General features: G+C 35.9%; 1 protein-coding gene across 1 annotated transcript in view; it reads left to right on the top strand.

The window, feature by feature from the left end:
• The window catches only part of si:ch211-186j3.6 (neural-cadherin), a 440558-nt gene that overhangs the window by 249882 nt on the left and 165625 nt on the right, over positions 1-25051 (top strand). Inside the window, 5 exon segments of the mRNA XM_056462007.1 lie at positions 227-394; positions 8125-8374; positions 14475-14602; positions 18332-18518; positions 24852-24995. Coding sequence (XP_056317982.1) covers positions 227-394; positions 8125-8374; positions 14475-14602; positions 18332-18518; positions 24852-24995 — 877 coding nt within the window.

Here is a 25051-nt window from a genome sequence, read left to right as displayed (position 1 = left end):
ACTATTAGAAAAATAATGTTGTGAAATATTTGCAGTAGGAGTTTGCTTTGCTTAATATTCTAATGATTTTTAGCATCAAGTAAAATCAACAATTTTGGCATGTTTGGTCATTTTCAAAAAACATACTCATGCTACACTCTAATCTTCAGTCTGCAAACTTTTGACTTTGTATACTTTCAACCTGTAGTGTATTTAACATTTCAGTAATTAATTGTGTTGTTTCCAGAGGACCTACATCAGCAGGCAGATCATTGCTACAGATGGAGGGAATCGCAGTAGTTCAGTGGAGCTGGCAGTCACCATCACTAACGTGAAGAACCAGCCTCCGCAGTGGGAGAAGGACAAATACGAAGTGGTCATACCTGAAAACACTGTCAGAGACACTCCAGTTGTGGTATGTGCTAAACAACCACTCAAAAAAAATTACATTTGTTTTTTGTTCAAACTAAGCTAAATTGAGCTGAAACATAAAAATCCTGAGTTTTTTTCACTTAAATGTGTAAAAACTAGTCAACTCAATTTCTTCATGTTGCCCCAACACAAATAGATTGTGTGGAACCCAGCATTTTTACAGTGTAGTGCTGAACACTTTAAGAAACACAAATAATTATTGTTCATAAATGAGAAAATAACCTTATGATTACACAGGCTGATTGTATATAAATATAAAACAGTGAAATGGCAATACTGTAAAATAGTTACAACTTAAAGTAACTCTTTCTGTTTTGTTAATTGTTCTCATGTGCTGATTTGGGATTTAATAAGCATTTATACTTAACATGCTTGAGAATAACAATGTTGTCCTGCTTTATTATTTCTGAGGAAACCTTTATTGATTTATTTCTTTTTGTCTTATAAACATATATAAACAAAACTCAAAATATCTGAGCTCTAAAAATGAGCTATATATATATATATATATATATATATATATATATATATATATATATATATATATATATATATATATAAACAGAAATCAGATTTTTTTTTACTCATTTCTAAACATGATAGTGTAATGACCTGGCCCAGAGCACTATAGCCCGGTGCATCATGGGAAAATAGTTTAGAGTTAGTTTATATGTTATACTAGTTAAAATACATACATATGTACATAGTTGAAATATGGGTTTGATTTAAAACATAATTTTAAATTAAATCTGCAAACTACTTATAGCATTTCTTCCACATTTAAAATGGAAATATTTTTGTTTAGATGTGCCATGGTTTTTATGACAATATTTAGGACAATGACAACATTTAAGACAATATTTTTGTATTCAGTTGTTGATAGAATAAAACAAATATCAACAATTAACACTGTCACACATGTTTTAAGGTACAAATCTCACTATTAACAATCCATTTAAGGGCACCTATGATGAAAATCATCTTTTGTAAGCTGCCTGGACAGAACTGTGTGTAGGTATAGTGTGTCCACAGTATTGAGGTTATATAAAGACAATAAGCCTCTTTTTTATTTCCTGACATTAAAATAGGATCTATATAGTTAAAATACATGGGTTGTTTTGCTATAAACTTTGTCTGTGTTTTTGTTTGAGTTGGCTTCTGTGATTTAAGCTCAATGTTTCATTTATTAATAAAATATTGGCCATCACAATCAACAAGGGTGGTGTGTAAAGGAAGCATCCAGTGGTATGGTCCTGTTAAGCGCTGTTCATGTTCTGAGCTCAGAATAAAAAAGGTAAACTGACAGTGCTGGCTCCTAATTGCTTATTCTGCCAGATAGCTGACAACAGAGACACTCAGGGTGCTGTGGTGTACAGCAGCGGTTTCCAACCTTTTTTTGCCTGAGACCCCCTTTTCCCCCGGAAAATATTGTAAGGCCACCTCAACATTTAATGATATTATCGCTCAAATGAGTTTGCAATAATAATGACAAAAATGTTGTTTTCAACCAAATGATATGTTTACTACTATATCGAAATATGTTTATGCACAAATAATAGCCTAATGAAAAATATAAGTGCAACATCCGTAGGCCATTTGCAACTGAAAAACGTAAGCCTTTGGCCTGTAAATTGACCCTATTTGAAATTCAAGAACAAAAATATCAGTATTTACTGGTGTATAAAGGAAAAATAGAATATAGGCTAGTACTATTTAATACTTGCATGTTATTGTTATGCTCTATCAATTATGAGGATTGCGGCGAGGCAAATCAGTGAGACTTTTTTGTGGAGGATGGATTACAAATTTGTCCATTTTTGATCAGCTAAGGCAGGGGTCCTCAACCTTTTTATCACCACGGAGCGGTCAACGCTTGACAATTTTACAGCAAGGGGGGTGGGGGGGGGGGGGGTTCGTAGGTTCATCCCATCAACCGTTTTCTCAGAAGTAGACAAGCTGACAACCCATTGCTGTCACTCTGATACAAGTTTTATTCATAGAGAAAATTAAATTACAAAGCACTGCAGTGTTTGGGTGTTCTGTGTTTGTCTGAGAAAATTAGTCTACTGAAATGTGAATATTCCATGCTAGCTAAAGCTGATCGGTCAATTCTTGTCACGTGACTCGCGGTGTGCTCGCAGAAATCATTTGCGCGAGTGCTTCACACCGCTTGTGCTCCCAAGTCGCGCACCTCCATTGGAAACAACAAACTTGAGCAAACTCTAGAAATACGCGATTTGCGAATGGCCCCTAAAAGTCTGCCGTCATTAGCGATCTCCATCAGTTGATCTTTTTCCACAGCCATGGTGGATTCAACTGAATTGTTGGCAAATGGGATGCGGATCTAATCCTTGGAAGTTCGTGGGTCGTTCACTGGGCCTGTCCCCATGGCAAAGAAACTTTCCAAAGACCTCTGTTTTTTACTCATTTTGCTGCTTGTGGGTTAAATTTGGGTGCTGAAGTGACCGAGATGTAAGCGAGAGAATAGAGTGGAGGAACTATGATGTCATGTTTTAGGCTAATCGGCTGCAAGCCGGATTTTTCCATAGGCTTTTCAAAGATTGCAAATAATAAGCTCTGTGTTCAAAAACAGTTCATTACTCTTATACGTTTTGTCCAGCCGGATAATCCTCACACGAAAATACAACTTTTAGCACTTTTGGATCCTAAATGAAAACGCAGGAACTGAAAAGCTAACATTAGGCTATAAACGGACTACAGTGCCTTCAGGGCACTCGCCTGTGACGTCAACACTACCCTGCTACAGACAACTTTTCAAGCTTATTTTTTAGAAACACGGTCCATGACAAAGATCTACTCTCTCGGTTTATTATATTATAGTCCATGCTATATGTTATAAACAAATAAATACGCAAAAATGCATCCGTACAGACCCTACATGCCTTTTGGAGAATGTTTTACGTGCAAAATACATTTTGTTTTTCTTTACGGTTGTTGTAAACGTTTTAAAACTGTATGTATAAATGTGCCTACATAGGATTATCATAAGACATATTTAACAGATGAAGTACAGAGAAAAGCAGCCCATACAGTCACATATGCTATACATTTTAAGGAGGAGTGTAAATATTGCAGTTATGACAGAGTTAAATGTGTTCAGATGAAGAAAAAACCAGACGAAAAATCAATTGATCACGGTAAAATGACAGTTAATATGTATGTATTTTTACACATTTATATTTTACTGAGAGCAGGAAAGAGACGGGCTGCACTGGTAAGCAGTAGCTTCATAATATTGTTTAATTAAAATAAAGGATCAACAAATTAATCTGTCTTGACAGTCTCTACAAGTGAAGGCATTATCCACAGACAATATGAATTCCCAATTAGAAAAATACTACAAACTATGAAGTACTATTCATGTAACAGACAAATCTGAATGCCCAAATCTGGCGAGCTGCATTTAGCAGTCCCATTTAGCAACTTGATAGCAATCGTCTGTTTAAAGAAGCGTAACCAATTAAAAAAAATCAGGAGTGTGATGTAACTGATGTGTTTTATGTTGTAGAATTAAACGTGAAAGTATCTTGAGTTTGTGTTAGCCACGAACCTTATTTAAGCGATTTAACTAAAATCCCATTGAAAAAAAACATTGACTAATCATTAAAAACCATTGCTTACTCGCCTCTGGGTTTTTGCATACTAATTGACGTCATAGTTCCTCCCCTCTATACGGTCATTTTTCAAAATGAAGACTTTTCAAAATAAAAGATCGTTCAGACTCAGATAATAAATAAAACTGAAATAATTTATGATTTCTTGTGCGGCCCTGCACTAATTGATCCACGGACCGGTGGTTGAGGACCACTGAGCTAGGGGATAAAATGAACTAAGACAGCATGATCATTCTCCTAATTGTCCACTGCTAAGAAATTTTTTAAATATGATGCAACCCCCCACAGAGCTCGCTGAGGCCCCCTTGTGGGCTGGGACCCCCCTGTTGGGAACTGCTGGTGTATGAGACATTAGTGTTCTCTTTGCTAACATGCTGTTAAGCGCCCTGCTAGCCGTTTAGGTTATTTACACAGTTTAGTTAGGTTACAGTTGCCCACATACAGCAACCATTACAATATTATTAATAATAATTCTAATAACTGACTTATTTAGTCTTCGCCATGATGATATAATAGTTTGCTAGATATTTTTTAAGATACTGGTATATAGCTTAAAGTGAAAATTTAAAGTTTAATTAGGTTAATTAGGATAATTAGGCAAGTTAGGGTAATTAGGCAAGGCATTGTATAATGATGGTTTATTCTGTAGACAATTAAAATATATATATTGCTTAAGGGGGCTAATAATATTGACCTTGAAATATTAAAAAAACAAAACTGCTTTTATTCTAGCCAAAATAAAGCAAATATGACTTTTTCAAGGGAAAAAAAAAAATATATATATACAAAATACAATGAAAAAAGCCTTGCTCTCTTAAACATATCTTGGGAAATACTTAAAAAAAACCAGCAGAGCTAAAAATATTGACTTAAACTGTATATAAATAAATGGCAATTTCACCAATGCTACATATATTGTGAACAAAGGTCTAAAATCAAAAGGCAAAATAAACATAAAGCATCAGCTGAATGATTTATCACTCTGGCCTTCAAGGCACACCTGTGAGGCACTCCATTAATGACCATGTCTTTCATGTGTGCATTGAAGGAGTGTTATGATGGATGTGGATGAGTTTTAATCCCACAATAAGGTTCTGGGTATTCCTTGAGGGGCCTGAGTTCCCAGACACTGTCGAATTTACTGTCATGTACTGGCGGTTACAACTGACAGTCTGTGCTTTCTGCTCGACCACACAGAGTCTTCACACAGCTTGTCACAAAACACATCCACAAGCACACACATACACACACACACACACACACACACACACACACACACACACACAAACACACACACACACACACACACACACACACACACACACATGGTTTATTTGAACTAATGGTAAGATGCTGTTGGGTTCTCTAAACTCGCCACTTCAAGCAGCGCTTCTCTTTCCATGCCATAAATCATCTGATGCTCTGCTTCAAATTTTAAAGACACTGCTTCATTACGTTCAATATTTAGAACGTCGGCCAATCGCTGAGTCACTGGATAATTTATGGACATTTCTTTCCCTCTTTTTCCCTCGTTTTTTCCATCTTCATTTGGATAAAAATGCACTGAAAGCTTTTATTTGCAAAATTTCCTGGAATGCCTATTGCTATTAAGACCATTATTAATGCAGATGGACATTTTATGAAGAGCAGCATAAATAAACAGGAACAGAAACAGAACAACATTAAACACAATAAAAGAAAGACTTTTGCACAGAGGTAACACCTGCTGTCCGCCTTCTAATTGATCTTGTATTTAAGTGTTGAATGTGTTCTTGCTGCTATAGGAAGTAATGGAGCCTTTTTTTTAATTGATCTGTAATGGTGATCTCATTAGAGTTGCCCCATTAACAGAGATATTCACTATTGTCATATTTAAAGACAGGGACTAAATACCCTAAGGACAGAAAATATCTTGAAGAAGAAAATCAGCCTGTTGGTTTATGCAGAATAGTGTTTATTGTGTTATTTTTAATATTACTAAACTAAACACTGCATAGTCTTAGCAATATTCACAATTTGATTGAAACAGTTTTAAATTAAGTCTGCAAACTAATTACGGCATTTCTTACACATTTAAATCTAAAATATTGTTGTTTAGATATCTCATGATTTTGATTACAATATTGATGAAAAATACAACATTTAAGACAATATTTAATATATTATTGATCAAATAAAACAAATATTAACAATTAACACTGTCACAGATTTTTTAAGATACAAATCTCACTGAAATGATTGACAGCCGCATATTAACATGTCTCTAAAGTAAAGCTGCGGTCACACTTGACTTTTCTTCCCATAGACTTCCATTCATACGCACGCAAATGCGTCAGACCGGAAACGCGGGGTCATGCGTCAAGTTTCGCAGGTTGCTGCGGTGCAAAGTTCAAGCTTGGTGAACTCTAACCTGCTAAATTGCATCACTTGACTGTGTGAGACCAATCGAGGATCAAAACACGACCTCTCTGGGCAGAAATGTAAAGCATGGAGCAACCGTTTGCTTTTTTAAATGTCTAATCATCTTATTTAATCCCGCCCCTTTTCGCAGCGCCGCACGACAGAATTTCGTACACACAAACTCTGGTGTGACCGCAGCTTTACGCGTATAATCATTCACTCAAATTTATTTATTTTTTTATTTTTTCTCGTTCAAACTACTTATTTAAAATTAGCTGAAACAGCACAATTCTTGAGATTGTATTGGGACAACTTAATTGTTTTTTTTTATGTTCAATCCATATAAATTTGTTAAGTTAAATTAATTGATTTGTGTTGGGACAACATGAATGAATTGTGTGGAACCCTGCATTTTTACAGTGTATCAACAAGACATGACGTGTGGAAAGCAACTGGAATTAAAAGATCTGTTCAGCTCACTGTGATCATCAATCATTATCAAATGAGATCAAGAATGAGTTTTGCAAGTTTAAAACGTTTTTAAAAGAGTGCATGTTTGTAATGAATTACAGTCTACCGATTTTACCGAAGACGCTTCAATCCTGGTTTGTGGACGTTAAATCAGGTTTATTTTGTGCATTAACATAACGGATATCCATACAGCAGTGGATATTAATGTGTATCCTGTCACACTTGCCGTGCAAAACCAGTGCAAAGTTAAACGCACACGCTGTGTGTGTGTGTGTGTTTGTGTGCGTGTGAACTTTGCAACGACATTGTGTGCGACTCATCAAATAATCAAATAATACATCAAATAATCATTGGGAAAGTTCTTACTGTAGATTTTCTCACAAACATTACATGAGATCTGCTGCCTTCATGTCTGTCACTGTGCTGTTTATCTGAAGCACACAACCAGAGATTGAGGCACACTCTGACAGGCATGTGGGAACGGTGGGCAGGGAGAACCAGAATCAAAGGCACAGGCCAAAAACAGCTACATTGTGTTCAGAGCAGAAAATCCAATATTCTGAAAGGTATGATAAATAATCTGATGGGTGTTTTGAGCTGAAACTTTACAGACACATTCTGGAGACACAAAAAACGTATCTTAAATCTTAAAAAAGGGGTAAAATAGGTGCCCTTTAACTATGACTTTTTGCCTCTATAAATATATCTATAAGATTCTTATCTATCTATCTGACTCCATAAATTAATAACTGCTTATTAATAGGTAATAGTTATGTTTAGGTATAGTAGGTATTTGATAGGTAGGATTAAGGTTGTAGGATCATACATAATATGTGCTTTATAATTACAAATCAAAAGCCAATATTTATTGTAATAATAGAGATACAACAATCTACTAGCATGAGAATAGTGAGAATTGATCCACAAACTAAAGTGTCACCATTTACTCAACCTCATACTTAAATCCAGCAAATCTTCAAAAACTGAGAATTTTAAATAGTCTCTTAATATTTTGATTTCTGTATATAGTCTTTTAATCTCTGTTCTTTCTGTCTCTGGTAGTAATGTAAAAGCCATTACTGTTACTTTTGGTCAATTTAATGGATTCTTGCTGAATATGAACATTAATTTATTTCCAATCTTACTAACCCCATATCATTTTGAATGGTAGTGCATATGTGAATATTAAACTCTTTCTCCTTTTTAGACCATCAAGGCCACTTCTCCGCTGGGTGACCCGAGGGTGACTTATAACTTGGAGGATGGATTGGTGCCAGAAAGCAACATGCCTGTCCGTTTCTACCTGACCCCGAATCGTGAAGATGGCTCTGCCTCTATACTAGTTGCTGAACCCTTGGACTATGAGACCACCCGCAACTTCATGCTCAGGGTTCGGGCTCAGAATGTGGCTCCTGTACCACTGGCCGCCTTCACTACTGTGCACATAAACATTACAGGTAATGGGCATTTACAGTATATAATGTAGTAGATTTACAGTAGATGGGCATGTACGGTAGATAATGTAGTAGATTTACAGTAGAAGAGCATGTACGGTAGATAATGTAGTAGATTTACAGTGGATGGGCATTTACAGTAGATAATGTAGTAGATTTACAGTAGATAGGCATTTACAGTAGATAATGTAGTAGACTTACAGTAGATGGGCATTTACAGTAGATATTGTAGTAGATTTACAGTGGATGGGCATTTAATGTAGATAATGTAGTAGATTTACAATAGATGGGCATTTACTGTAGATAATGTAGTAGATTTACAGTAGATGGGCATTTAATGTAGATAATGTAGTAGATTTACAATAGATGGGCATTTACTGTAGATAATGTAGTAGATTTACAGTAGATGGACCTTTACAGTCGATAATGTAGTAGATTTACAGTGGATGGGCATTTACGGTAGATAATGTAATATATTTATAATAGATGGGCATTTACAATAGATAATGTAGTAGATTTACAGTAGATAATGTGGTAGATTTACAATAGATGGGCATTCATGGTAGATAATTTGTAGATTTACAGTAGGTGGGCCTTTACAGTTGATAATGTAGTAGAATTACTGTAGATGGCATTTACAGTAGATAAGGTAATATATTTACAATAGATGGCCATTTACAGTAGATAATGTAGTAAATTTACAATAGATGGGCATTTACGTTAGATAATGCAGTAGATTTACAGTAGATGGGCATTTACGGTAGATAATGTAGTAGATTTACAGTAGATGGGCATTTGCAGTAGATAATGTAGTAGATTTACAGTAGATGGGCATTTACAGTAATGTAGTAGATTTACAGTAGATGGGCATTTAGGGTAGATAATGTAGTAGATTTACAGTTGATCGGCATTTATGGTAGATAATGTAGTAGATTTACAGTAGATGGGCATTTACGGTAGATAATGTAGTAGATTTACAGTAGATGGGCATTTACGGTAATGTAGTAGATTTACAATAGATGGGCATTTACAGTAGATCATGTAGTAGATTTACAGTAAATGGGCCTTTACGATAGATAAAGTAGTAGATTTACAGTAGATGGGCATTTGTTGTAGATAATGCAGTAGATTTACAGTATAGGGGCATTTACAGTAGATAATGTAGTAGATTTACAGTAGATGAGCATTTACGGTAGATAATGTAGTAGATTTACAGTGGATGAGTATTTGTTGTAGATAATGTAGTAGATTTACAGTAGATGGGCATTTACGGTAGATAACTTAGTAGATTTACAAAAAATGGGCATTTACTGTAGATAATGTAGCAGATATACACAAGATGGGCACTCACAGTAGATAATGTAGTAGATTTACAATATATGGGCTTTTACAGTAGAAAATGTAGTAGATTTACAGTAGATAAGGTGCATGTTACATTTATTAGTGGTTTATCAGTAAACATGCAGTCCATTAATATGCATACCAAGCAGGATCATAATGTAAACATTCATTTAACTCAATCAGCTCAGTCAGAAGAGTTCTGCTCTTATTAAAGCATTAAATAGAAAGATGCTGTACCATTCAAACCTCTAAACCCGCATTAGATTCTAAAGTATCTTGTTTGCTTTATAAGCAGTGAAGGACAACTCTGCTTGCAGTCGGAAGCTAAATTAGCATAATTTAGAGGACATGGTGTAGATATTACATAGTATAGAAACATCTCAACATAGCTTTTTCTGTATCTGTCAGAGTTTATTTAAATACGTTATGTTGATTATAATGAGATGTGAAGGGGAGCATTGACATGACATACTGCTCTTATACTCAGAATGCATAGAGTATGACTCAAGTGGATATTTTTACTGCATTGCAGAGTTAAGGAGACGTGGGTCAAAGATGAGACGGAGCATTGGTTTTCATATCCAATGAAATATTTCAATGGAATATGCCATAAAATGTCAATACAGTGATTAAATAACGCTCCATAGTCATTCAGCATGCCCATTTTTTTGTCTTTTATGTAAAAAAAGTATATAAAAAACATTTTAGTCTGACCTGCACCTCTTAAATATATGAGAGAAGAATAGATCATGATAAATTTTGCTATGCAATAGATGATTACACAATTATTGCTGGTAAATCAGTAAAACTAGTAGGTTGAAGCAGTGGTCTCAAAATCAATCCCTGGAGGGCCACAGCTCTGCAGAATTTAGCACCAACCACCTCCAGCTCACACCTGTTTAATAGTCTCTAGTAGTCTTCAACACCTTGATTAGTTGGATCAGCTTTGTTTGATTAGGTTTGGAGCAAAACTGTGCAGAGCTGCGGCCCTCCAGGAATCAAGTTTGAGACCCATGGTTTAAAGGATAGTAGTAAAATGTAACGATTTAAAGACAATAATTAATGGTAATCTGATGCTGCATCATACCAAAATATAGCCTTATCACCCTGCAGCCCAAGACCGGTTACTCACTGAAGCCAAGCTGGGCTGAGCCTGGTCAGTACCTGTATGGGAGACTACATGGGAAAACTAGGTTGCTGTTTTAAGTGGTGTTAGTAAGGCCAGCAGGGGGCACTCAACATGTGGCCTGTGTGAGACCTAATGCCTAGTAACGTGAAGGGGATACTATACTGTCAGTGAGTGCCATCTTTCAGGTGAGACGTTAAAGCGGGGTCCTGACTCTCTGTGGTCATTAAAAATCTCGTGGCACTTGTTTGCAAGGAAGGTGCAACACTGGTGTCCTGGACAAATTCTCTAACCCATCATGGCCTCTCAATTATCCCCATCCCCTGAACTGGCTCTTTCACTGTCTAGCCACTCCACCTATAACTGGTGTATTGTGAGTGCTGTATTGTGAGTGCACAGGCGCAATTGTCCTGTGGCTGCCATTACATCATCCAAATGCATGCTGCACATTGGTGGTGGTGGTGGTGGTGTGGAGAGACCCGCCTCATGATTGTGAAGCGCTTTGGGTGTATGCAGTGCTTAATTTGTAAATTGCGAGGTTCTGTAACAGATCAGAGTAACAGATTCGGCATTTTACCAGAGGAAAAAGAGAGCTGGGATGCGTATGCAGAGGGGGATTAGTAAAATGAGGCTTGTTCCGGCACAAATTAAGCCCTGGGTGTATAGCCATACACAATAAATGCACTATATACTGTAAACACACATTACTTACTTACTATATCAGACAAGCTTACTTGGAATATTAACTACTTTTAAAATCAATTACATTTTCAAAGCAAGTCTTCGGTAAATATTTGGAAAAATTGCTAATAGTTACTATTAAAATATTAGTTCATTCAAATTAAAATTAAGTACTCATTTACCCTCATGCGATTACAATTCCCTTAGACTTTCTTTCATCTTCGGAACACAAATTACAATATGTTTGATTAAATCTGAGAGCGATGGTGCATCCTTCACAGACAGCAATGTTTCTGAGACATTCAAAATCCAAAAATCATAATGATAAACAAATCAAGCTCATTGTGTGTGTCAAAAAATGGTCTCACTTTATTTTTATGGTCCATTTGTTGAATTTAAGTTACATTGCATCTACATGCCAACTAATTCTCATTAGATTATAAGTAGACTGTTAGATTGGGGTTAGGGTTGGGGTTAGAGTTAGTGTAAGTTGACATGTACTTGCAAAGTTTCTTATAGTCAGTTAAATGTCTGTTGAAGGAGCAGTATCAACAAATATGAAGCAGACAGTCTACTAATACTCAACTGGACCATCAAAAAAAAGTGTTACCAATAATATATATATTTTTTAAATGTAAAAAAACTACATCTATGTCTCGGCATCAGGTCAGTGTGTGGTTACTATGGGCAATAAAAGGATTGCAGGTCGTACTGCCCCTAATAAGCATGCATCCAGATCTGATGCAGAAGAGAAAATATGCTGTAGGTGAACAAAGTCATGTTTACAGTTTTTGCCTTCCAACAGTGTTTTTGGAGCTCTCGGACGTACCCATTCTTATATACAAAAGTAAAGAAATACAACAGCAGCAGCAAGAAATACAACAGCAGCAGCACATTAGCAGCAGTAGCACATTACTCTTTACTGTTTTGATTACTAAAAACTATTTTTGTCTTACAAACATGTAAACATTACACTGGACAATTTGCTTTTGTGTTTGAGCTGCTTTAAATCAACACAGATCGGTGTATGTTATCATTACTTTTCTGTTGGCTTACAAGCTTGTTAACAAGCCATTTATTCTTAGCAGAAACTTTTACTTTTCTTATTAAAGCCATTTACAAGCAAGTGTCTTTATATTGTTAGAATTATTAGCCTCCCTATTTCTTTTTTAAATATTTCCCAAATGATGTTTAACAGAGCAAGGAAATTTTCACAGTGTGTCTGATAATTTTTTTTCTTCTGGAGAAAGTCTTATTTGTTTTATTTTGGCTAGAATAAAAGCAGTTTTTAATAAACATTTTAAGGTCAAAATTATCAGCCCCTTAAAGCTATATTTGTTTTTTGAAAGTCTACAGAACAAACCATCGTTGTACAATAACTTGCCTAATTACCTTAACCTGCCTAGTTAACCAAATTAACCTAATTAAGCCTTTAAAAGTCACTTTAAGCTGTATAGAAGTGTCTTGAAAAATATCTAGTCAAATATTATTTACTTTCATCATGACAAAGATAAAATAAATCAGTTATTAGAAATGAGTTATTAAAACTATTATGTTTAGAAATGTGTTGAAAAAATCTTCTCTCCGTTAAACAGAAACTGGGGAAAAATAAACAGTGGGCTAATAATTCAAGAGGCTAATAATTCTGACTTTAACTGTATATACACTTTAATTTAATTTAAATTGACAGCTTTTACTCTGTTTCTTGTTTTTAAATCCAGGTCATTGTCCTTATCAGTTAGTTTTTATAATCCATTCACACTTTTATTGCAGAATTCACCCTATAGGCTTTATTTCATCCCACCCTGTCTGTTCGCCTCTACTTTAGTATTCCTCTGTGTTCATCTCCTCCACTGCAGGAAGTCTCTCCACTTCCCTGTGTAATTTACAGAGTTTGCCCCGCAGAGTTAATCCGACTCCCTCTTCATGGCTGAATCCCTCGCTCTACCTCAGTTATGACTGCTCCTTAACACTGATCTAGCCACAGTTACAGTACAGTACTTACAAGATGTATGTTAATGTGTCTGAAGCTGAAAGGAGGATCCTGGCACCTGATCAGGATTGGTTTCGTGATCTGAAGACTAACAGCTTGGCGAAAAACTCTCAGTTCAGCATAAGCCTGAGACTAATAATTAATTTGTTCTGTTCCTTTTGACTTATTTACACCACTGCTGCTTTTAAAAGGACAGCCGGTGCTGGGTTTAAAAGAGAGAGAGAGCGAGAGAGAGAGAAAGAGAGATAGGGAAAGGCAGAGCGAAACGAGGGACTGCTGGAGGGAGAAGGTCGTAATGGATTTGGCCTTCCTGTTTAATTCATGGTTTACGGCTTTGGCTGATAGAAAATTAAAACCTCAAAGTGCATCAGATGGTGATTAGCGTCTGGAATCATTGAACCCATTAAAGATCTTACCCTAAATTCCAATGTCCTCATGTCCCTTCTAGTATTGAGAACAGCTCTTTTTTTTACCAAGAGAGCAGACTTGGTATTAATTTCCTCTTGAACACACAGAATCCACTAACGTAATAAGCTTAGATAAGACGTAATGTCAGAGTTAAGATAAGTCCGATTTGTTTCTGCTGGAAAGAGTTTTAATTTCCCTCAAGCTACCGAGAATATTTCTGCATATCTCCATATATACGAGGGCAAACTTTCGCATTAAGCCTGTAAACAATGCACAAACATCGATTCAGGTGAATAATGTTTTGTTAAACGACATCTGTTCTGTGTAACAAAAGCCACATTATTCGGTTTCTTTGAATGGCAGAGAGTCTGCATTCATATCAGCGTGCAGCAGACTTGCAATATTCTTTCTTTATGTGACAGCAGAAGAAAACCAATGGAAATATTATACCAGTTGTCTGTCGAGTTTTATAACTGATACCCCACAAGGGACCACAGAGATAGGGCGCTGTTTTGGTTTGTTAAATTAACATTGCCACCGTCTGCTTTTGACAGATGTCAATGACAACGTTCCGTTCTTCACCTCCTCCATATACGAGGCATCTGTGACGGAAGGGGTGGAAATAGGGACTTTGGTTCTCCAAGTGTCAGCCAATGATCTTGACCTGGGGCTGAATGGAAAGGTATGTAATTTTGAGTTGAATTAGCTTTTCATTGAATCTGCCTCCGCATAAACCTGCAAACACTGCACACGTTACTATACTGACTATTGTGCTTACTGTGGAAAGATCTATACAATTCTAAGAACATTCGTGATATAACTCCGCATGAATAGACTATCACTGTGACCTCCAGAACTCACTTATTCATTCTGATAAACTGATTACCTTTTCTCAGCCTTGTTTTGGAAGGGCGAACATGTCTGCAGTGCTTAGGTTTCATTATTGTGCACATAATAGCATCCTGTGCTGTACACATTCTGTTCAGATATTTCTTATAATGGTATTAAAAAAAAGGTATGTTTAATGAATCAATTTACAGAGTTTCTATCATTTTGTACAGCACAACTGTTTAAAAGTTTGGGGTGAGAGTAAAATTTGTCTTATTTATTTATTTATTTATTTATTTATTTATTCATTCATTTTCCTTCGGCTTAGTCTTATTTGAGAGATATCAACAGTGGAATGAACCACCAACTATTCCAGCATATGTTTTACACAGTGGATTCCCCTACCAGCCTCCATACACACTCATTCACATAGACACCCATACAGTACGGCCAATTTAGTTTATTCTATTCACCTATAGTGCATGTCTTTGGACTGTGAGGGAAACCAGAGCACCCGGAGGAAACCTACACGAATACGGGAGAACATGCAAACTCCACATAGAAATGCCATCTGGCCCAACCGGGACTCGAACTAGCAACCGTCTTGCTGTGGGACTACAGTACTAACCACTGAGCCACCGTGGCGCCAATTATTACAAACTAGCCAATGTAGCAATTAAGTTAACTTAAAATATACCATTTATAAAGAGTAATAAAAGGCTAACAAACAATAACAAACACAAATAAAAAAACATTAAGTAAAAAAAATATATATTTTTTTTGTTTGTTGGTTTGTTTGTTTGTTTTTTTCTCTTTTTTTTTCACTTTCGCCAATTGGTGTTTTTTTTTCCCTCTCGGCTGTCCGCTGCCTCTAGTTTGCATGGTTTGGGATTGGTAGAGCGACGCATCGATAGATTTGTTCTACAGTGTTTGGACTCTCAGTACTGATTTTTAAACCACACTGAACTGAGCTAAACTGAACTGAACTTAAACACTAAAAACTGAACTACACTGTTCCAATTTACTATGACCTTTTATGTGAAGCTGCTTTGACACCATTTACATTGTACAAGCGCTATACAAATAAAGGTGAATTGAATTGAATTGAATTGAATTAAATTAAAAAACAACAAGGTGGCACAGTGGAAAGCACGATCGCCTCAAAGCAAGAAGGTCGCTGGTTCAAGCCCCGGCTGGCTCAGTAGGCATTTCTGTGTGTAGTTTGCATGTTCTCCTTGTGTTCACCTGGGTGCTTCTATGTGAGTGCAAAAGTGTATGGGTGTTTCTCAGTGTTTGGTTGTGGCTAAAAGGGCATCAGCTGCATAAAACTTGTACTGGATAAGTTAGCAGTTCATTTCTCTGTAGCGACCCCTGATAATTAAAGAGACTAAGCCAAAAAGAAAATGAATGAATGGAAAAGCACCAATGTTATTGAGATAAACCAAAAATTCCAGTGCTACAGAGGTCAGTCTTCCAAAATCAGTAGTGCCCGCTAGTGTATGCACAGGGGATTTCCCCTTTATACATTTACTTCACATCAACTACAGTAACTCTCATTAGGGCATTAGTAGAGTATTAGAAAGCCTCTGCTGCATATGTTAGACTTAGGGATAGCATGCATTAACATGTACATTTTGACAATAAGTCTGTAAAGGAATCAAAAAGTGACATTTTTAGCAGATATGAAACAGAAAGTCTATTAATAATTACTGCTAGCTGGCATGTAGTTGCAAAATTATCTATACTGTAGTCTACATATAGAGACCCTGTTTACAGCTGATAGTAAAATGCATTTTGGTTGATTGGATAACAAGACAAAGTAGACACATTCCCATTTACTATACATCTACAGTTTTTTTCTAGATTTTAGACAACAATGCTTGATCTCATCTGGCTTACACATTTTAGCAACACTTCTCATGGTGTTTAAGGTTTAGGTCAGTAGCTGCATTCAGCTGTTACCAAAATTTGGAGAGAACATTTGATGTTCGAGTCATGTGAGGGGTTTTAAGGATGTCAATCTTTTTTACTAGTTGGATTCTCATAATTACGGCGGTTACAATATGACACCAACACACAAACTGCATTGTGCTAAAATAAGTGTACTACAGTCATGTGGTACAGTGTCACATAGTAAAAGTCAGACTTCTCAGAAAAGTCCCAGTTTATAAATTGTAATTATGAGTTTGAAGACTTACTAGTTTCATAATTACAGTAATTATGATAAAATCTAAACCCAACTGCAGTCAGACAGTAAGGGGTCTTTTGTTGTTGTTGAATGTTTTTGACCACGAGCATCTACACACTGCGAAAGCTGTCAAGTTGTGTAAACACCCTGTTTATACACTGAAAAAAGGATTTTTTTTTTATAAAGAACACTTTATATACCCTGAATTTATTAATTCATTCATTTTCTTTTCGGCTTAGTCCCTTTATTAATCAGGGATTGCCACAGCGGAATGAACCGTCAAGGCTGAATTTAAACAAATTCAATTTATTAACTTAATTAGTTCGTTTAAATTCAGCCCAAATAAATTGTTTTTAAACAATTAGCCTAAAAAATAGTAAATCACACTGAAAAAAGTGTTGCATGCAAAACTGTTGCAAACAATTTATTTGTGTTGAATTTAAACAAATTAAATTGAGCAATGTTCAACTTAATTTGTTTGTTTAAATTCAGCCCAAATAAATTGTTTACAACCACTTAACGTAAAAAAATTGAGTAAATCCAAGGAATTATCTTTGAATATTTTTTTTTAGTATACCTGTGATTGCGATTGATGAAAATGCATCCTAAGAATATCTAAAAAGTTCAAATGAAAGCCTTTTTTTCTTTCGCCTTTATAGAATGGCTTTTCAACTGTCCTCTAAATTGCAGATGCCATGCAAAGGCACATTTAATAATGAGTATCATTTGTGGGTGTGAATGCTAATGTCATTTTTTTTCCTCTTTAAACGTCCCCCACACACAGCCCTTTTTGTGCCAGATGGAGTTTGCCACGTGTTTTATTAACCTGACCCCTGCAATCATTTTATTATGCCGTTTACATTTAATTCAGCCTCTTATTTGTGTTCTCGCCTCTAATGCGGCCGGCAGGGCATCATTTAATACCCACATCATGCTGGTTTAGTGCGGCCGTTCAGAGCAGCTTGTCTGATAATTGTTGTTTGGGGCTTGTTGAAACAGCAGTTGGCACCTCTTCATCAATTCAGCGGTTTTGGCTATCTAGATTAGCTTCATTATTCTTAACTTGAATGGCCTTGATTCCAGCTTTACCTGCTGGGAAATTGCCAATGTGCGTTAAGAGAATTACTGGCAGAACAAGCAACAGGAGGTCTCACCGTCAGGTCAGAACGGCTGGGAGAAGAAGTTTTGAGGTAAAGGGAGGATTGATTAATTACCTGGGAATAAATGAAGTGCAGTACTCCTAAAAGAATGCATATTTTACGTTCAAAGACACATAGGCAGTAACTATAAAAGAAGATAAGTAGTAATTATGAATGTGCTTTTTTTACATTACCCTGCTTGTATGTCTTTGTTCATTTCTTCTTAACATCTTTCCTTTTTTGTGTCATGTCTTAGATCTCATACTCTCTGCTGAATGACCGAAGTGGAGACTTTCAGTACTTCCGCATTGATCCTGAGCTGGGCACCATCTTCACAGAGGCTGTGTTTGATCGGGAGACCAAGGGATCTTACCTTTTGGAAGTGAAGTCTGTAGATGGCTGGGAATCAGCCAGACCAGGGAAGCATGGACAGCCTAATTCAGGTACATCGAGCATTACTTGGCACCGTATATAAAGCAGAGATAAGGTGCATTCACATCATGGATGGCAACTACAAATACCACTATAGCTATTTTAGCACACACACAAGCTGATGATGTTGATCTATTTAACATGAGCATAGTCCCTTAAATGTTTCTGCTCTTTCCTGATTGGTTATATTTTTATTCAACATGTGGACAAAAAAAAGCCTTTCTGAAAGTTGTGATATATTACAATATTTATGGTGTGGATTGCTATTATTTTATATTTAAAACTTTATCACCCTTGGTGTAAATGTACCTTTAAAGTACAGACAAGAAAACTGGATAAATGTTTTCACTTACACAACAGTCATTATACAGCATTGCTAGCTTTATTAAACTGTTGCATACAGGTCAAGCAATGTAACATTAGCATGATGTTGGCATGTTTTAGATTCAATACCATTTCATTTACAGACAGTTCAGTTATGACACCTACATTTCAAGTCATGTACAGTATGTCTGTGCATGTGGCAGAATTACAATTATTTAAATGTTCAAGACTCATTCAGTTCATATTTAGTCTGAATATGTTTAGTTTTATTACTCTCATTATGATGGCATCTGGTGATGGGATAAAAATGGGACGAAAAGGTTTTTTTTTATGTTGTTGTTGCTGTTTTTTGTACACTTTGTACCAGTTAAAGCAATTGCTTCACAAAATGATTCACTGTTTAAAAATACTTAACACGCAGTAAATAATTGATGCTTGCTGGTAAAAACCGTGTAAATGATAAAACTCTAAAACACAACTCAGCTAAAACATGCAAATGTTTTATTGAAATTGTAACAGATTAAATACAATTAGCAAAACCATTATATATTATTTGTTAATTTTGTAAATTGTAAGGGTTGATTTGTTTGTTTTTGGTTTGTTTGGTTAATCATGCCAGTAACAATTTCATAAATATGCCATTAAAATCTCCAAATGTGTCAAATCAGAGAGTACTGTAGAGACATGGGCTTCTGGGTTCACAGAAATCACTAAAGGAGCAATGAAATTTCAAAGCCATTACAAAATGTAATCATGTGGTTTTTGTATTTTGGTGCTTGCTTTGAACCACTAGTTAGGAAAATTAAGTTTTGAATCTTTAAATGGGCTGAACGAATTGCTTCCAAAAATGATTCCCTTTTAAAAAATGCTTGAAACAACACAAGCTGCAGTTTCGATGCCTATTGGTCACATTATTTTCTAATGAAACAAATACTTAAAACAGATATATAAAACTAATCAGAGATCAAGTGCATAATGTATAGAAACTAGTTCATAGATTGACAGAGATCCTCACCCCTTGCGGCAAACTTCAGAAAAGTTGACACATATATTTGGCTGTTTGATACACGGTCTGATTCACTAATTGGGAACAAGTTATTCACACAAGTTTGATATTCTTTCCAAGTTAGTAATTATAGCTGTAATTCCCAAACACTGACTCTGTTTCATTACATCCAGTTTGTAGGACTTCCTAATACTGAGCTCTAGGGAATATATAAGTGGGGGAATATGTATTCAACACATCACCATTTTTCTCAGAAAACATATTTCTAAAGGTGCTGCTGACTTAAAATTTTCACTGGATGTTGGTAACAAGCAAATACTCCACATATGCAAAGAAAACTAATCTAATTAGTTTAGAAATTAAGTTATGCAAAATTAAATGAAATGACGCAAGAAAAAAATATTCACCACCTGAAAAAAGCGAGGTGTAGAAAGGAAGTGAATGCCCACATAGGAGCTGAAATCTTTCAGTAGTTCTTTAGCAGCCCTCTGCTCTTCATCACTGTAGATGAATATCTGCTGCTTCAGACCAACATCTACATTAGCAGGATGATGAAGATGAAACGAGGCTGAACAATTCAGCAAGACAATGATCCAAAACATAACCAAGAAAACTCTCAAATGCTTTCAGAGAAAGAAAATCAAGCTGTAGAATGGCCCAGCCAATCACCTGACTTAAATCTAATAGAAAATGCAAAATAAAGATCACATTTAATAGACAAGACATACAGAATCATCAAAAAAGTCTGTAAAAATCTCACACCAGAGCAAGTCATGTGACTTCATTCACAACATGATAGGCGTCTTTAAGCTGCCTGCACCAAAAAAAGCCGTTTTAAATAAAGTATTAAATATGTGTCAGTAGTTCAGTACTTTCTCCTTCTGTCATTTCATTGTTATCACTCAAAACTAATTTTCTAATAGTCTAAACTAATAGTCTTGTTTTATTTGTATGTTTGTATTGTTTGGGTTTTTGCCAAAATCTAGTTCAGTTCCATGTGAACATGTCGTTTAGAATATTATAAAAATCATGACGTGTTGAATCCTTATCCTCCCTCTGTGTATATAATTAATTATTAAATAATTAATTAATAATAATAATAGTGACGCGGTGGCTAGCACGTTCGCTTCACAGCAAGAAGGTCGCTGGTTCGAGCCTCAGCTGGGTCAGTTGGCGTTTCTGTGTGAAGTTTGCATGTTCTCCCTGTGTTCGCGTGGGTTTCCTTCGGTGCTCTGGTTTCCTCCACAAGCCAAAAGACATGTGGTACAGGTGAATTGGGTATGCTAAATTTGATCCTAGTGTATGAGTGTGTGTGAATGAGTGTGTATGGGAGTTTCCCATTGATGGGTTGCGGCTGGATATAATAGTCATTCCGCTGTGGCGACCCCAGATCAATAAAGGGACTAAGCTGAAAAGAAAATTAATGAATGAATAATAATAATATTATTATTATTATTATTATTATTATTATTATTATTATTATTATTATTATTATTATTATTATTATTATTATTATTATCATTATTATTATTATTATTATTATCTGCATAAAATGTCACATTGCTTAATAAGGCTGTCAATGTGGTTTGAAAACCTATTTCTTTCGAATTTCTTTCTTGAATTCAAGCACAATTTGAATTATATATAAATTTTAAATGCAATACTTATTGTTACAGGAAAAAACTAAATCCCCAAAAGAGGGCACAAGCGAGCACAATGAGCAAATAGTAACAAATCATATCAGCTACATCATTGTAATTTTGAATACATTAATTATTTAATGATTTAATTATTTATTTAATTAATGTAATTGAATACATTAATTAATTTGAGAGAGAGAGAGAGCCCTATTGCTGAATCCTCATTTAATACAGTGGCCATAACCGTTTGATTAAATTTGTTAGACTACAAGACTAACCAATATATATTTTTCATCCATCGTATGGATTATTAACAGCGTCTCTTTTGCTGCATTTGCCCTGCCTAAACAACGCTCCAACACTTGAAGTCATCTACACATACACAAAAAAGAATGTGTGTCATTCTATCTGGTTTAAATGTTGATGAAGTTGCCAGCGGGGAAGCAGCAGGCAATGTCTGAGAGAGAATTGAGTGTCTTCCAGTACTCTCTATCCTCCTCTGCTGTCTAACTGCTCACAGTTTGCCTTGCACTCTAAATAAAGGAGAAGATGTGCAGACTTACAAGTTCAGTGAGACAGACAAATGCAGATTATCAAATTGACATAGTGGCGGCGTCAAAAATGGCAGAGCACACAGGAGACAGGGTGTTGATTAGCAGAGTCACATGAACATGCTCATAATTGCGCAGAAACATGTGAATGTTAATTGCACTAAGATGCTGTCAAAAACATCAGTGTGACAAGGCAACAGGCAGATGAAAAAAAGAAAAAAGCAAGTGTTATTTGAGAAGAATCACACAATGGAGTTGAGCCTCTGTGTTTGTGTTGGAAAACATGACCACGTCTTGATGGCGGAGCTCTGAACAACATGCCAACCTGTCAGAGGGTGGCAGCTAAGCGTATGCTGTGCTCTTTTTATACAGCGTAACATGTCAGAAAGAGAGCGGGATCAAGACTGGAATCAGACACTTTATCTATGAGTCTATCCACCACTCTCTCATAGCCCTGTCTGAGCTGAAGGCTGGAAAAGGTCACTGCATGATTGTTTGTTTGTTTGATTAAGTTCTCGTCTATGTTTTCTTACAGCTGCATTGGATTTTATAGGACTTTAAAAAAAAGTGTTTGTTTATTTTTGTAATTTTATTTGAGTACATTTTTGTTTCTTTATAGAGTTCACTCAAACGTTTATGTTTGCTGCTTGTTCAAACTACTTTTTTAAAATGAGCTGATACAACACAATTCTTAAAATGTTTTTGGAACAACTTATTTTTTTATGTTCGATTCTTTTAATTTCTTTCTGTTAACTAATCGAATTGTGTTAAGGCAGCTTGAATGAATTGCATGTAACACATGATTTTTCAAACCTTACATTTTTAATTTGTTTAAATCTTAAGTGCAGAAATTCTAAAATAAAGAAAAAAAACAGCAACTTTGTCTTCTATTTCCCATATTGAACAGCAGATCGCAAGACAAGTTTTCGTCCTCTAAGGGCTTATTATGCAGTCTCTGTTGCCATCTTGTGGATAGACAACATCATCTGTCTTTGCTCTGCTCAAAGACAGGCTAATGGCTGCCAACGCAGTCTCTCCGAAATAATAATTATTTAAAAAAGGTATTATACTTACAAACAAACTGCATAGTTGCAATCTAAACAACTAAATTCTCACCTAAAAAAGCCTCAAAAGTACATTATGTTGTCCAACAGCAGCAATATTTGTCGAACTGTAGAGTGTCCTCTGCTTGTTGCTGTATGTGGGCGGAGTAATACACAAGGGTAAACTGTGGTCTGCTCTCACTGTATTCCATCAAGCCATATTTTGTGTACAAGTCATCATGTTTGTTTTCATGCTAGTCTCTTCTATATTTAACCCTTACAGCTGAGAGTCCTAATTTATCTAAAAATTTAAAGTTTTTAAGTTTTAATGAGTTTTGTAATTGTAAACGAGATGGAAACGTAAGCGCCCTCAGGCGCAGCAGACGAGTGCCAAAAAAATCACCGGGAGCGCTTATTCAATAAAAGTCCCCATGTATAGCGGCGCTGCGCTGCACTATTTTTGCTGCGTGCAAAGGTGTCAACAGTATTTAAATGACACAAACATAAAGATTAATATTTGTGGTACTTTTGAGCTCAAATTATAATAAAGAAATACATTAACCTTCAGAATGACGCGGGGCACAAAATTAATCCAGTTGGGCCCCTTAATAATACCTCATCTAGAATTTCTTTGCAGCACTCCTAGCGCCATCTGGCCCCAGGGGGCCGCAGCCCCAGTTTGACAACCGCTGCTCTAGTTTGTTTTATTAAAACATACTTTAGTTTCTTTATTTTAATTGATAGTGATATGAATATAAAATTGTTGTCTTTTTATTAAATCAACAAAAAGTGACCTTGTTTCCAGACATGTTTCTATTAATTTTAGACAACACAATGCTATTGTTAATATTTCAGAACAAAAATCAATATTGAAATCAATATTTGTTGGAATAACCCTTGAAAACATTTGTTATTCTGACAACTTGTCATTTTCTCAAGGAAAAAAAAAAGATCTACAATCGTTTATATTTCAATTTGGCAAAAAAATATATCAGAGCTCAAGTGATCTCTTATTGTTTCCAATAGTTATTTATCATTCACTAATTTTCCTTTAGCTTAGTCCCTTTATTCATTTGGGGTCGCCACAGCGGAATGAACCACCAACGTGAACCACACTCATTCACACGCATACACTACGGTCAATTTAATTCATTCAGTATACCTATAGCGCATGTCTTTGGACTGTGGGGGAAACTGGAGCACCCAGAAGAAACCAAAGTGAACACGGGGAGAACGTGCAAACTCCACACAGAAATGCCAACCGGCCCAGCTTGGAACTCAAACCAGTGACCTTCTTGCTGTGAGGCGACAGCGCTAACCACTGAGCCACCGTGTCGCCATAGCTATTTATAATTTGTACAAGTTTCTTCTGCGTTTAATTTTTGTTGTGTGTCCCTTTAAAAAGTGCAAATGATAATTGATGTATCTATTGATTATAGCTTTACATGGAGTTCATTTAAATGGGGGAAGCATCACAAATTTCACTTGCCTGCATCAGTAAACACAGAACCCCTAAGGTTTTCACGCCACCTGATGCGTTAAGACCCAAAATAGAGTCACATGCGAGAAGTAGATAGAGAGATGAAGATAGACAGAAAATAAATGAGACAAACAGAATTCTCATGAATTTGATGGAATTGGAAATGGCAGATATTTACAAAGATGGGAGGAAAAGGCAAGAGGAAACGAGAGACAAGCACTTGAACGTAAGAAAGGAAAGAAAGGTAAAGGTAAGATAAGAGCGCACTGATTGCTAGTAATGTGTTTTTACTCTCCTTAGATACGGCATACGTGCGCATTTTCATCAGTGACGTGAACGATAACAAGCCGGTGTTTGCCCAGCCTGTATATGAAGTGGATGTGGATGAGGATGCTGACGTGGGCTCCACCGTCCTCACAGTCAGCGCTAATGATGAAGATGAAGGTAGGTGAAGATCGAGAGCAGGATATTTTGGTGCGCAGATTAGAACAATATGCAGA

This window comes from Danio aesculapii, chromosome 7 (assembly GCF_903798145.1).
Source record: "Danio aesculapii chromosome 7, fDanAes4.1, whole genome shotgun sequence".
Lineage (NCBI taxonomy): Eukaryota > Metazoa > Chordata > Actinopteri > Cypriniformes > Danionidae > Danio > Danio aesculapii.
This window is presented reverse-complemented; position numbering and strand designations above follow the sequence as displayed.